The sequence below is a fragment of the Quercus lobata genome, chromosome 10 (genome assembly GCF_001633185.2).
Source record: "Quercus lobata isolate SW786 chromosome 10, ValleyOak3.0 Primary Assembly, whole genome shotgun sequence".
NCBI lineage: Eukaryota > Viridiplantae > Streptophyta > Magnoliopsida > Fagales > Fagaceae > Quercus > Quercus lobata.
In genome coordinates, this window is record NC_044913.1 from 55,353,334 (window position 1) to 55,369,432 (window position 16,099).

The 16,099-nt window shown below is 38.2% G+C and overlaps 1 protein-coding gene and 1 long non-coding RNA gene across 2 annotated transcripts; both read right to left on the bottom strand.

The window, feature by feature from the left end:
* Positions 1-12,305: 12,305 nt before the first annotated feature.
* On the bottom strand, positions 12,306-14,343 carry LOC115965015. Its single transcript, XM_031084229.1, has 2 exons — positions 13,010-14,343; positions 12,306-12,906 (listed from the first exon to the last, which is right to left on the bottom strand). The coding sequence occupies exons 1-2, from the start codon at positions 14,341-14,343 to the stop codon at positions 12,306-12,308; spliced, it is 1,935 nt and encodes a 644-aa protein (XP_030940089.1).
* Positions 14,344-14,443: 100 nt separating this feature from the next.
* On the bottom strand, positions 14,444-15,228 carry LOC115965649. The gene is made up of 2 exons (XR_004086126.1): positions 14,886-15,228; positions 14,444-14,596 (listed from the first exon to the last, which is right to left on the bottom strand). It is a non-coding gene; the product is annotated as an uncharacterized LOC115965649 (long non-coding RNA).
* Between the last annotated feature and the right edge of the window lie 871 nt (positions 15,229-16,099).

The window sequence follows — 16,099 nt, forward strand, 5'->3', positions numbered from 1 at the left end:
ACCCTAAACCTAAAATCGAAACCGTAAAGCAAAAATAGGAACCCCAAAACAGGAATCAAAACAAAAAATTTGGAAAAACTTACTGCTAGTGGCCTTGCGAGAATGGGTGTGTGCCAGCGATCGGTGAGAAGAAAACGAAGAGGAGGAAGAGCAGAGGGAGGAAGGGGATTCACATAGGGTTGAAGTGAGGGGATTCACATAGTCTTGAGATCGGTGAGAGTGGGCTGAGATCGGTGAGGGGAGTGTGAGATCGGTGAGAGTTGTCTACGATCGGTGAGGGGATGTGCGAGCGTTGAGGGGACTGTGTTGGAGCGGTGAGGGGAATGGGCGATCGGTGAGGGGAGTGTGGGCGATCGGTGAGGGTCTTGTGCGATCGGAGAGCCAGTTTTCTGATTTGATGGTAAGGGATTCACGTTTCGTTTTTTTTTTGTTTATACTGAAACTTGAAGCTGCGTTTCAAACGCAGCTCCATCCTGGTACAGTACGTTTCAAGGGGTCTGAAGTTGCGTTTTTGAAACGCAACTCAAGCTACAATTAAAAAAAAAAAAATTAGCCGCACGGCCTGAAGCCGCGTTATTGAGCCGCGTTTTTGGAAAACGCGGCTCCAGCCTTTCCTTTGAGCCGCGTTCTTGGAAAACGCGGCTCAAAGGAACGGCTGAAGCCGCGTTTTCCAAAAACGCGGCTCCAACGGCTCCAAAACGCGGCTTCAGGCTCCGTTTTTTGTAGTGGTTGTAGACCTATTGAAAGAGCTTTGGTATGTCCAACTAGAACATGGCTTGCATGAATGAGAAGATCTTGAGAGAGTTGCGGATTTTATATAATCACATCACATGGATAGGATATTTCATGTGTCTTTCCTCAGCAGAAAATAAATAAAAGCTATCTGTCTAGTATGAAAGCACTGACTTAGAATTGATTCACTAACTCGAATTCTGTAATAAAGGAAATTGTATGGCAATGCCATCCATTGCAATTTCGTCAAAAAGAAATTGACTTAGAATTGATTCAATAACTCTAATGAGGGAAACTGTATGGCAATGCAAATGCAATTCATTGCAATGTCGTCGAAAAGAAACTTGCATGAAATTATATCGATGTGATGCCATTCCGCGTGTTGAAAAGACTAACAAGTCAATAGAATTGGAAAATAATATTCGTAGTTTTTTTTTTCACACATAATTTCTATCGTCCTTATCCATATTCTGTCAATTCTGGGTTGAATTTTTTAGAATTGGATGTAATTGCGGGGGAGGGACGTGGTGCTTGCGAAGAAATTTCACTTTGTCACTTTAATTCTTGACTTCATAAATAATGGCCCTAGCTAAAACCTTAAACTAGTAACAAACTAGAACTAATTTTCACTTCCTCATCAATCAATTTGGATTATTATATCCTTCTAAAAAAAAATTGGATTATTATATCCATCATGACTACCGGGAGTAATGCTTTGGATTTATCAAACTCGGAACTAGAACTTTCCAATGCAAATCCATTTCCTAAAACCCATGAAATGAAGTGGGACGCTGATCCATTTCTATCAGTGACCAGAAAAACTGAACAGAACAACTGCGATCCATTTCCGATGATCAAAGAAACAGAGTGGGCTTCTCAAGTTGTGACTGATACTTTACAAGCCAATCGAAGTGTTGAAGGCAGAGAAGGAGGTGGAGGTGGAGGTGGAGACAGGAACTTGAGACCGATTGTGAAATTTCCTGGACCAACAAAGACGTCCATAGCAGTCATCGCTCAAACCACTACTTCTATCATTGCATACCGTTTCAGTAGCATATCTTCCTTAACTAAGGATCTACTAGTTTTTGTTGTGCTTTGTAACTTGGTGGGTTACATTTGTTGCATGATAGCTATCTTGCTAAGCCATAGGAAGCCATATGTTGCAGAAAATTTTGGGAGGATGGGATCTTTTGCTGCTGGCTCAGCGTTTGTACTAATGATAGCTATGTTCCTCCCCAACTACCTTGTTTGGATCGTCGGTCTTGCTGGTGTTGTTTTATTGCTTGCCTTTGTATTGACTTTGAAATCATGAGTAAACACTCATTAGGCTCTTTTTATTGAGAAAGTTAACCCTATTACGAGTGTATGCTTCCTCCCTTTTACAAGTTGGTGGGATCCACAGTTGGTGAGTCTTACTAACTATGAGAGGAGAGAAACATACACCTGTAACAGGGTGTATTTTCTTCTTTTTATTGACTTTTGTTTTATTCCTCGAGAGTACTTGTCTCAATAGTCTATATCTTTTTATTGCCTTTTTATTTTTTCGTGGAGGGTAATTGTCTCAATATTCTATGCCTTGATTTTGATGTCATGAGAATCTTTAGACCTTACTGGACATCTTGTTTTGAAGTTGTTCGATTTTATTTTCTTTTCTTTGAATGAATGAGATTATATTGTTCTTATTTTCTTTTCTTTTCTTTTTTACATTGATTTTGGTATATGAAATCACATGGAAATTGATAAATTTACTAAATGTCCAAAAAGTTTAAACTGTTAAAGAAATTGTAGATTTAATCATTTAATTATGGCAAAAATGCATTTTCGTCCTTACATTTTGATTTGATTCCCATTTTGGTCTATACTTTTTATTTTTATCACATTTAGTCTCTATTTTAAAAAAATGCCATCCGTTTCAATCTCTATGGTCAGTTTCCTAACAGAAATATCTTACATGGGTAACAGAGTGCACTATTGACACTCAGAACACCTACGTGGCCATTAAAATAATAATAATAAATTTTAATTGGCATTTAAAAAAATGTCAAGTTAGCTTCTAAATATAAAAAAATTATTAATCAATTTTAGCAAAAGAAAAAAAAGAAAAAACAGAATTAAATATGTAAGGACACGATTCGTAACGAACCGTAACAGTGTTGGGTTCGCACGTAGAAAGGCCCAAACAATATCATTTGTAGAGCGTGGGTTTGAAAGGTTAGGCCTTAGTCACCAGGTGGTGGGTTTTTCGTGGTGGTCATGCGTGGTTAAGTTTTCTTCACCCCTGGAACCTTTCTCCTGGAAGTGGGCTGGGAGGCTCTGGTTTTTGGCCATTTTCCCCCCTCCCCTCCCTAGGTCACTCATTTTCCCTTTTATACTAGCCTGTGTTCGCTGTCCTTCGTCCACGTGTAGGATCAAACTTTCCAAGACTGATACTTGTCCCATCAACCCATACTCAAAGTCGTTGGGGGTGGTTGTAAAAGCCAAAGAATGCGGCTCTGTCAGGTGCAGAGCATTGAATGGCAGTAAGGGCAGCCTTCCCCGGACATTTTAGATTTTCTTTCAAACTTAGTCCTATACCGTTTTTGCCCCTCTCTTCGGTGGGACTTTGGGTTTGCCGAGGACTGAGCGGTCCTCGGCAGTTCCTTAAGGCTATCCTATGCTTTACATTATTGGGCTTGGGCCATAGCCCTCTTCGGCTTGGACCTCTAGACTCCCTACGAGTAAACGGGCCTGATCCATAAACTATTAGGCCCCACAATAGCCCCTCAAAACCCTGTTGTCCGACCTTTGAGTTGGAAAGGTGGGTTTTGGTAATACCGAACCGTTATTATGGCTCATTTAATTTAGCCCTTCATTGATGCTGGCGGTTCTCCACCTGCCCAGAAAATATATTGGTTTACAAGGTGTTCCCCTTAATTTACTCATGACACGCTCATGCCGTTTGGTTGTCCAAGACGCGCTTTTAATGACTTCCCTTTACGAGATTCATTTACATTCGACGGTTCGTTTGATGAGGTAGGGAAGTGGAACGGACACATCTTTGTTTTCAGATTCCTTTGGAAACCAGAACGAACTTAATACCTTCCGTTTTGCCCTTCCTATAAGAAGACAAGCAGGTGGCTATCGCTTTCGTACAGAGACCCTTTTATCTTTCTGAGATCTAAAACCCTTGGCCTCCCTTAGCGTTTACTTAACCCCATAGTTATACACCAAATCATAACACGTTCACCATAACGAGTGATGAAGGAACCATGCCCCTCCTCAAAGCATCATGTTCTAATAAATCTCGAAATGGCTCGGTCAGGGCAAGGATGGCGGAGACTTAAGATTTGTCTCACCTTCCTTTCAGCCAAAATCCGAAGTAGGGACTCGTCACGTCAAACTTTCGGCGTGATTGAGTCGAGAACACCCATTATCAGTACCAACCGCTCTCTTATGAGCATACCTAATATGGGCCCAGTGTGCTAGGAGTCAGGACCGAGGCAGGGACTAAGTGCCCCTGCTTCTTCCTCTCTTCGTTCACTGGCGCCTCCTTTTGCCTCTCTTTCTTAGTCTTCCCAGCACCAGATCCATCCTGGTACTTTTCCTTTTCCCTCTTTGGCTCCTTTTTCTTTCTTTTCATCTCTTCCCTCTTCTTCTCCTCCTTCTTTTCATTCATCTCCTCCATCTTCTTCATTCATCTCCTCCATCTTCTTCTGAGGAAGGTCCTTCTCTCGATATGGGCACTACTGAGGCGGAGTTAGGAAAGACTTCGGAGACGAATTTAAAAAGAGATCTGACTGTTTACCCAATGTATTGCTTTTTTTATGATTTTGGCAATCTATATTTTGTATAGGCTTGTTTAAGCCCCTCTTTGTATGTTGTAATACATCTTTATATTAATAAGAATTGGTATCACTTTACTTCACATACTCTATCTCTATATTTCCGGAATGATAAAGTAATGAATAGACCTACAATCTTGTGAATGAAAAGATTTTTTTCTTTTTCTTTTTTAAACTGTGGCCGACGTCTAGGAACAAAGTCCCAGTTAATAGAAAGATCTCGCTCTGCGCTTATAAAAACAATCCGGCTTAATAATATTGAATCAAACAAAAGATACTTAGGGCTGAAACTCCCATTAGGCAGGAAAAGAAAGGACATTATGATGGGTCTACTGAATTGGTCTGGCACCATACCGCCGACCTTAGAGTACAATACTTGGGGCTATTATGTATTGATAAGTGCTGTTCAGCATAGTAATATAGCATTTGAATCGATGACACTTAGGGCCAAAATGCTTGCTAAGAAAAAGATATCACCATAACCTTAATAGAGTTGTTTGGCACAACAATGCTGACCTGTAAAAAACGATACTTACCCCAAAATTGGCCGAGATGGTGGCTCAATGCCCGATGCAGTGTAGGAAGTAACCATCCGAGGACATATCGCCCGCAAAATGAACAGCCCCCTAGGCTACTTAATAGTGACGCGTTTCAACATTTTCTTAACACTCCTATTGGCATTAACCTCTTACAGTTTTTGAACCGAAGACTGAGCAACTTAGAATTGTTATTAAGTAGCCAACCTTACAAAAACTCAATCTTCTTCTCATCCAAGAAATTGGCTGCCCAGGTAGTTGGTTTTCCCATAGGCTTGAGTCCGAGGACTATGCAATGCCTTGGTTCTGTCCAAAACCTAGTTTTCCTCATCCAGGTAGTTGGTTTTCCCATAGGCTTGAGTCCGAGGACTATGCAATGCCTTGGTTCTGTCCAAAACCTAGTTTTCCTCATCCAGGTAGTTGGTTTTCCCATAGGCTTGAGTCCGAGGACTATGCAATGCCTTGGTTCTGTCCAAAACCTAGTTTTCCTCATCCAGGTAGTTGGTTTCCCCATAGGCTTGAGTCCGAGGACTATGCAATGCCTTGGTTCTGTCCAAAACCTAGTTTTCCTCATCTAGGTAGTTGGTTTTCCCATAGGCTTGAGTCCGAGGACTATGCAATGTCTTGGTTCTGTCCAAAACCTAGTTTTCCTCATCCAGGTAGTTGCTTTTCCCATAGGCTTGAGTCCGAGGCAATGTCTTGGTTCTGTCCAAAACCTAGTTTTCCTCATCCAGGTAGTTGCTTTTCCCATAGGCTTGAGTCCGAGGACTATGCAATGCCTTGGTTCTGTCCAAAACCTAGTTTTCCTCATCTAGGTAGTTGGTTTTCCCATAGGCTTGAGTCCGAGGACTATGCAATGTCTTGGTTCTGTCCAAAACCTAGTTTTCCTCATCCAGGTAATTGGTTTTCCCATAGGCTTGAGTCCGAGGACTATGCAATGCCTTGGTTCTGTCCAAAACCTAGTTTTCCTCATCCAGGTAGTTGGTTTTCCCATAGGCTTGAGTCCGAGGACTATGCAATGCCTTGGTTCTGTCCAAAACCTAGTTTCTTTTAGCGCTGGAACTTGGCTTTAGGGGAGTTAGCTCCTCGGCCAAGCCCCTAGAATTATCCGCGCGATTAACGCTGACAAGCGTAGCCCCTAATCAAGAAGCATAGCCCCTAGCGGAACTTTACACTAAAACTCTATAACCAATCGTTAAAAATGACAAAGAAACTATCTTGACCTACCGCCTATGCCAACACACAAGCCTTTCCCACAGACGGCGCCAATTGTAAGGACACGATTCGTAACGAACCGTAACAGTGTTGGGTTCGCACGTAAAAATGCCCAAACAATATCATTTGTAGAGCGTGGGTTTGAAAGGTTAGGCCTTAGTCACCAGGTGGTGGGTTTTTCGTGGTGGTCATGCGTGGTTAAGTTTTCTTCACCCCTGGAACCTTTCTCCTGGAGGTGGGCTGGGAGGCTCTGGTTTTTGGCCATTTCCCCCCCCCCTCCCTAGGTCACTCATTTTCCCTTTTATACTGGCCTGTGTTCGCTGTCCTTCGTCCACGTGTAGGGTCAAACTTTCCAAGACTGATACTTGTCCCATCAACCCATACTCAAAGTCGTTGGGGGTGGTTGTAAAAGCCAAAGAATGCGGCTCTGTCAGGTGCAGAGCATTGAATGGCAGTAAGGGCAGCCTTCCCCGGATATTTTAGATTTTCTTTCAAACTTAGTCCTATACCGTTTTTGCCCCTCTCTTCGGTGGGACTTTGGGTTTGCCGAGGACTGAGCGGTCCTCGGCAATTCCTTAAGGCTATCCTATGCTTTACATTATTGGGCTTGGGCCACAGCCCTCTTCGGCTTGGACCTCTGGACTCCCTACGAGTAAACGGGCCTGGTCCATAAACTACTGGGCCCCACAAAATATAATAAAATACATAAAGTCAGATTTAATTCATTTTGAACAAGAACACAATCTCCAATTTAAACATCGACACAAGAACGTAAAAACACAAACCTAGAACCAACCACAAAAAATACAAATTCAAATTTAAACATTAACACAAGATCACAAACCTAGAACCAACCACAAAAAATACAAACTCAAATTTAAACATTAACACAAAATCACAAACACAAAGAACACAATAACAAACATAAACTATTTACTCTCAAACTTCCTCTACTTATTCTTAATAATGAATGCTGCCATCAAATCAACACAGTTACACAGCCCACTCAAACCCAGACTACACCTCCGCCATTTGCATCCTCAAAGCCCAAGCTCACTCCCTCAACCTCCAAACACAAACTCTCCATTTCACTCCAAAGAAACAAACCCATTCTCCTCCTCACCTAGCTTGGCTCCAAGTCCCCAACCCTTCCCTCCTTTCTCTCCTCTTCAACTCCCACATTGACTTCGTCCCTAAAAAAGGCCATCCAAATGGTTCCACCTTCCTCTCGCTGTCATCCAATCTTCTAATGTTCACATCTACGCCAATGGAGCTCGAGAGGACAAGTCCAACACCACCCAATCCCACTTTCTTATTTGATTCAAATTCGGATCATACCTATACCAAATTCGAATCTCATGCCTTAGAAACCCATCTTCCTCGGGTTTCTCTTTCTCTTCCTCTTCCTCTTCTGCCGTGCAGATCTGAATCCGAGCTACTCCTAAAACCAGCCCCCTCGTGGGCCTCCGATTTGAATTCAAAATGGTCCAGTACCTTCAGTCATCCCATAGAGAGAGAGCTCTAGAGATTGCCATTTGTTCTTGGAGATTTTTGTAAAGAGAGCTTGGAAAATGAGTTGGGTCAGATTGTGGGCTAAAAGTTAATATGAGCTTGAGTTCTAACATTGTGTTTGGTTACCAAGAAAGTTCAAGAAAATCCTAGATCTGAAACCCGTCAATCAATGATCAGCAAAACCCAACGATATGAAACCTCCAAACCCTGACCTACATCGATCAGCAACCTCCATTTGAGAGAGAGACCCACAAATAAAGTAAAATTTAAGGAAAGTGAGAGAGTTTGGGGAAGACGTGACTATGTGATTTTGTGTTTGATTGCCAAATTTTTTAAAAGAAAAGATAAGAAATTTTCTACAAAATTAATCTTATATGAAGAAGTAATTGTTTTTTAGAATAATTATGTTTTGGTTAATTCATGTTTTTCCAACAAAATAATAAAAAGAAAAGAAAATTTTATTTTAATTATTTAATTTTAATTTTAAAAAATCATAAGTTTAGAATTTTGATTCAATTGTTTTTTGAGGTGGCTTTTTTTAATATTTAAAATGCTAACGTGGTATTATTTAAATGCAAAATAACAAATTTTATTATTATTTTAATGGCCACATAGGTGTTTGAGTACCAACAATGCACTCCGTTAGCCACATAGGGTATTTTCGTTAGGAAACTGATGATAGGGACTGAAACAAATGGCATTTTTAAAAATAGGGACTAAATGTGGTAAAAATAAAAAATAGTGACCAAAATGAGAATTGGGTCAAAATGTAAGGATGAAAAATGCATTTCCACCTTTACTTATAATTTTAACATTCTCTCTCACGTGTGAAGCTAGACCCCTCATTATAAGTTGAGTCTAACAAGTAGAGTTATTAGGAAATTGTGGATATGATCATTTAATTAAAATTCTAACTCTCCCTAACTTGTGAGGCTAGACTGAAGACCTTTTTCTTTTATATCATAACAAATTACCAATTATCCTAAAACCTTAAATTGTTAATTAAGAAATAGTGTTAAATTATTTATAATTCTAATTGAAATAGGAAAATTGGACCAAGTCCTAAATAAATAAATAAAATTCAACAACTCTAGTTTAGTTACCAAGCAACAAAGAGCAAGAGATGAGTCCCATACTAAGCCAATGTTCTAACTATAACTTCCTCTAATTGACACTAAAGCCACAATGTTTACACAAGGTATCTCTGACACTAGTCGTAGATAAATACAAATCGACAAGAAAATAAACATGTTGCTTTCTAAATGGAAAGAAACTAAACATGTTAGCTCTAAATGAAAATCTTGAATCCACAAGGGATTCTTTGAGTCCACAAAGTGATAAGGTTCTAGAATCCACCTGAAAGAAATAATAGACAAAAGTCTAAATATTTATTAATCTGAAAACTAAATTTCCTTGAAGACTAAAATTCATTTAAAGAGTACAAAGAAAACTTAGGGCAACTAAGAAAATGGTCAGAAAACCTTAATTTATGTCAATCACATCATTTGGTGGCAAAATAGTAATTTTTACCCAAAAAAATGAGATCATTATAAAATTGAAACTGACATCCCAAACATAGAGGTGATTTTGAATTTTAAACTAAAAGTTATTATTAAGGAAAATAGATATTATTAAAAATGGAAAAATCACTATTTACGGGGCCTTAATGGAGGAATTTACCAAAATTAATTAGGGTGAACCTTGGGGGCATAGTCACATGTTCTAATCAAAAGACCATTTCCTTTCAACAGTTCAAATTTCATGCAATTCTGATATTGTCACTATAAAGCTGTGATTTTCAATAATTGTATGTTGGCATTAATTCCATATCAAATTTGATTGTAATTTATTCAATCATTTACCTGTATTTTTGTATGATTAAATGTAATGAGCATAGTGTTCAATTTGGCAAAGAACAATGAAGAACAAGGGATTTTGCGACTTACTTATGACTGGCTTGCGACTGCTAAAACTTGCGAAAGACCATGTAAGGAGCACATGTTGGAAGTTCAAACAACTTAAGTGTCAGAGGCATCTCGTAACGGCCTTGCGAACTTGGCCGACTCACGAAAGCCATTGGTAGCTGGAATTTTGTGTGTTTCCTTTCTTTTTTTACCCATACTATAAAAACCCACATTATCCACAAAATTGCAAGAAATGTTTTAGATAGAAAACCCTAAAAATTCATTGAAGAGTCAAAGATTCAAAACCAACAATCATTTACACATTTCTCTAAGTTTTCTTCATTCTCTTCCCTCTCAATTTCCATATCCTATGAGAGGAACTTAGGCCAAACACAATCCACACTCATCTAAAGTGTAGAGAGCTGATTTGGAGCATTTGGGAAGCATTGCGTATTAATGCCAATCTTTGTCAATTATGTTTATCAATGCACTAGTTAGTAGTCCTAGTTGATTGCGTATTAATTGCTCTTATTTCGCATTGTTTAGTGTAAATTAAAAGAAATTTAGCCGTAATTTTAAAATTAGGAGTCTAAAGTCATTCTAGTATTTAGACTAGTGAGCTTTCAGTCGCCTTGATGCTTGCCCCATGATTTCCAACACTCTCTCAACTACAAGAAGGCATATGTTGTAGGTTCTACAACTGTTAGAAACTAAAATTCTCTATTTCTTTCAGAAATCTTTCACCAAATAGTAAATATGAATATGTAGGTTGCGTTTAGCATTGGCTAAAAAAGCTAGTTTTTTTTACTATTTAATTAGCTTATTTTTTGCTACTATTCAGCTTATTTTTACTACTATTCATGGGTTCTATTGCATTTTTTAGAACTATTCATAGATTCCACTATACTATTCGCTAGTTTTTAACTTTATCTACACTACTTTCAATAAAAAAATTTCAATTTTAGCTAAATAAGTTAAAACTGCGTGGCCATTTGAAATCCGCTTATTATGCTGAAACTAAATTTTTTTTACTGAAAATACTATACATTCCAACACTCTCTCAACTACAAGAAGGCATATGTTGTATGTTCTAAAATTGTTAGAAACTGAAATTCTCCATTTCTTTTTGAATCTTTCACCAAATAGTAAATATGAATATGCAGGTTGCATTTGGCATTGGCTGAAAAATCCAGTTTTTTTTTTTTTTTTTTTTTTAGCTTATCTTTGCTATTATTCAGCTTATTTTTTCTAATATTCATGGGTTTCATTGCATTTTTTGGAACTATTCATGGGTTCCACTGAACTATTCATGGGTTCCACTATATTATTTGCTAACTTTTAACTTTATCTACACTACTTTCAATAAAAAATTTTCAATTTCAACTAAATAAGTTAAAACTGTGTGTCCATTTGGGATCTGCTTATTTTGCTAAAATTAAAAACTTTTTACTAAAAGTACTTTAAATAAAAGTAAAAGTTAGTTGAAATAGTACAGTAAGACCCATAAAGAGTACCAAAAAATGCAGTGGACTCATGAATAGTAGCAAAAATAAATTGAATAGTAAAATAAGTTAGCAAAATAATTTTTACCAATATGGATTTGGGATTGCTTAAAAAGTCAGTCTTTTTTAGTATTCAGTTTCAGCTAAATAAGCTGTTCCAATCTCTTATTGAATGAAAGTGAAACATTACAAAACCTGCTTAAAAATATCTACTACAAAGTACAAACTATGCAGCTTATAATTTGCCGTGAAATCCGGAAACTCTAACTAACTATTAACAGCAATTAACAGGAAATTAAATCCAGCTTTGGCGGGTAATAGACCCACATGTTTATCATGTGCTAGAAGACTTAATGCATTAGCGGGAAACGTCGTCGGTTCTCAGCAACAAACTCAACGATGCCGTTTCGTGCTGAATTTATTCTGTCTTCATTTAATGAAACGGCCCCGTTTCATGCTTCTTTTGTTATCATAACACGCAGTCGTTCTTCTGAAGGTCTTTTCTCTTCTGTCTAAACGACATGCTATCACGTGGTTGCTTGTCTTCTTCAACTTTAACAACAACAATACCATTGGCTCAGAAGTCAGAATTGATGCACTGACTACAAATCCATCAAAAAAATATAATAAGAAACATGTAGCAGGTGGCTTCCTTTCATTGCTCTATATTTACAGACTAAGTTGCACGGACACGGACACGGACACAGACACGACACGGACACGGACACGGGGATACGGCAATTTTTGAAAAATAAGGACACGACACGGCGGCGACACGGCGGTTAAATAATTAATTAAATTTTATATTTAGACACATTTTTTAATATTTTTAGACATAAAATACATTTATATCTAGAATTCAAATTATGTAGAACTACAAATAAGTAAACTAACACCCAAAGTAGTACAATAATACACATAAAATGTTTAAAGTACAAACCATAAAAGGATAACAAGTTTAACATCAAACTAAAAACATAAAAGGATAATAAGTTCAACATCAAACTAAAAACATAAAAGGATAACAAGTTCAACATCAAACTAAAAACATAAAAAGATAACAAGTTTTAAACTACAAGATTATCAAAGAACAACAACATCATCATCATCAACATAATCATTATTCTCAACAATACTTGTCTCCATCTCTGGCTCATCTAGTGTGAGATAAGCAACCTCAAGCAACCCAGGTCCTCCAAATGGCTCATCCCAATTATCTCCACCAATGTCCCACTTCTTAGATTCTCCACTATTGTACTCGGGCCTCCTCCTTGAAAGAAGTCGAAGATTAGAATGAACAAACACTAAATCTTCAGCACGTTTAGGAGTAATTCTATTCCTCCTCATAGAATGGATGAAGCCATAGGTACTCCAATTCCTCTCAGCACATGATGATGAGCAAGGCTGTTGAAGAAGTTTTAGAGCTAAAGTTTGAAGTATTGGTAAAGTAGACCCATAAGTTGACCACCAAAGCATTGGATTGTAGTTACACCTATCCTCCATGTTATCCTCATCATAAACCTGTAATGAGTTAAACAAACCAAACTCCACATTAACTTTTTGCCTATCATCAGGATCAGGAATGATCCTTTTGAGACACTTGTTTCTCTCCACTGAAATTTCAGCATCCTTATGTGGTGCAACACGGCCTCTAACTTCCTCAATCCATTTAATAGTATAATACCTAGTTAAAAACAAATAAACAAGTACAACTAATGAGTTTAGTTTATTTATTTGGAAATACCTAAAGAATATAAACGAAAAGATTAAAGAGATAGAAAAATTACTTTGGATTCAAGGAGTGGGCTAGGCAATGAAGTGGTGTGCAATTTTTAGTCCACCGTTCAATAAGTATATTGTGTACCACATCATAGAATGGAGACTCCTCATAGTCTTCCTTGCCTTCATGTTGGTATATTTCTTTCTTCACATTTTCTATCATGGAATCCCACATTTCATACACCTTATGGAGAATAGGTGCATCCGTGTCAGCCACTCGAAGCATCTCATAAATAGGTTCTGTGAATCTTAGAATGTATTCAACCTTGTCCCACCACAAATCATTCAAAATATAATCCCTCACAGTTTGAGCTTTTCCTACATCATCTTCTCTATATGACATCCATTCCTCACTAACAACCATATTTCGAAGATTTTGTTTTACTTGAAACAATCTTTTAAGCATGATAATTATTGAAGCAAATCGTGTTTCAGCAACAGCAAGTAACTTCAAAGGAGAATATGAATTAAAAATTGCTAATCTCATAGAATGATTTGTGATGAAAATACGAATGAAAGTTGCCTCATCTGAAACTTGTGCAATCCAGTTACATTCATTATATGCATTCTCATTCTGCAAAGAGTACTTAGGTGCACAAATATTCTTCAAAGCCAAATTGAGAGTATGCACAACACAAGGTGACCAAAATATATGAGGATATTCAGCTTCAACAATAGATCCTGCAGCCTTCATAACAGACGCATTATCAGTAATAATTTGGACAACATGTTGAGGCCCAACCTCACCAACAACCTTTAAAAACAAGTCAGCAATGAAGTGCTTGTCTTTGTACTCTTTGGTACCATCAATGGATTTGATAAAAATTGGCCCTTTCTGTGATGTAGCCATAAAATTGATAAGTGACCTTTTTTGTACATCTATCCACCCATCACTTACAATGCTTAAACCCTTTTCTTTCCAAGTGTCTTTAATTGCCCTCAACAACTTCTCAATATGTGCCTTCTCTTTTTGCAACAAAGTTGTTCTTAATTTATTGTAACCCGGAGGAACATAGCCCGCTAAATTATTATTAGCTGCAAACTTGATCATCTCAATCCAATACGGGTTCTTAGCAAAGTGAAAGGGTAAGCCAGCAGAGTAAAATGTCCTAGCAATAAGACAATCTAATTGCTCTCGACATTGATTGTTAAAAGCCCTCTCCAAAGGAGAATTCCCAATCCCAACCCCTTTTTTTTTTGGGAAAAATGGATGACTTGTAGCTGTACTACTCTCCCTACTATCCCAATTAGGACTAGTAGGAGAATCAGTTGGTAAAGACACTAACTTAGGCTTCTTCAATCTACGCGAAGATTCCTCAAATGCATCTTCTAATTTTTGCATTTCATTTTGATACTCATCTCCAACCTTGGCACATGCTTGTATTCCAAACTTAGGCAATTTTAACAAGTGTGCCTTCACCCTTGAATAAGACCCCTTAAAATTTTTTTCACAATAATTACATCTAAAAGAAACATTCCCACCACCAACACTTGCTTTTTCTAATCTAGTAACATATTTCCATAGAGGAGCAGCATTCTCAGAAGATGATTTCTCATTCTCACTTTCTTTTTCAGGATTCATTTTAATAATTCACCTACAATATTTAACTTCAATAAATAAATAAAACTATAGCAAGGCACAAAAACAAATTTATAAATGATAAGTTATAACTAAAAAAAAAAAGAAAAAAAGAAAAAAAAAGACAGAGGTCACGGCACCACAGCAGCAGTAAAAAAAAAAAAAAAAAACAGACAAAACACGTTATATATATAAAAGTGCTTTAACAGTAAACATTACACCCACCCACACTAAAATTAACACTTGAAAGAAAGAATGAAAAAAAAAAAAAAAAGCAGAGAGAACAGAGAAGAGGTGAATCGGACCTGTTCCGCGCCGAGAGAGATGGAGATCGGAAGGGACGGATGGAACGCCGTCGACGTCAGAGCTCGCCGATCGGCACGAGCTAACTCCGGCGAAGAACAGAGCAGCGGCAGCGAAGTGGGTTTCAGCAACGGAGAAGACGTGAAGAACTTGAGTTTTGTGGTTTGAACTTCCAATTTTCAGATTCTAAAAATGTTTTATGGTTTTAGGGTTGTCACAGATCAACGGTAATGGTAAGTCCATCTGTCAAAATCTGTGCTTTTTTCCTTTTTTTTTTTTTTTTTTTACTGCTGGCGTGTCGGACTCGTCGGAACCGCGTCCGCGCCGTGTCGGCGCCGCGTCGGAGCCGTGTCGGAGAAGCGAAAAAAAAAAAAAAAAAGGGACACCGCCGGACACCGGAAACTGGCGCGTCGTCCCCGTTCCGGTGTCCGACACGTGTCGGACGCGGACACGACGCCAAAAATGGCGTGTCCGTGCAACCTAGTTTACAGAGTTCCTTAAAAGGTGAACTTAGAACATTAATAGTTCGGCGTGAACAACAAAGTCTACCGCATTGAAAATTATGATAAACGGACAAAATGTGCACAATAAAATTACATAGGTGGAATACAAATAATTTTTTTTTTTATTATTCTTGTTGATGTACATGATGTAATTTACAGATCATATGAGACAGAAATTTTTAACATAAATTAACTGTCGCTTAAACATATAGGAGAACAATGCATATTCTGATTTTGCAGTTATAAACATCTCAGTTTCATGATGACCCCCAACCATGTCTCCCAAGCCCATGACCGTACTGAAAGTGAAGGTCAAGCCGAGGACGAAGTTATTGGAGGCGGAAATGAAAGCAGAGGCCGATACGATTTGGAAGGGGGAAGAGGAGAAAACAACCCCATACAGTGGGTGGTGTTCTCAAGATTGACAGAGATGTCCATAACAGTTTTTGTGCAAACAATAGCTGCTTCTCTTGCACTTCAATTTAGTGGGGATCGGAGTTTTATCCTGATTTCTGTTGTGCTTTGCAATTTAGCAGACTATATTTGTTGCATGTCTGCTATTGGCCTACGTTCTAGGAGGCCTCGGATTGCTCCCATCTTAGAAAGAATAGGGTCACTCGCTGCTGCATTCGGGTTCATACTAATGATAGCTATGTTTCTCTCCGACTATCACTAATGATAGCTATGTTTCTCCCCGACTATCTTTTACGGAT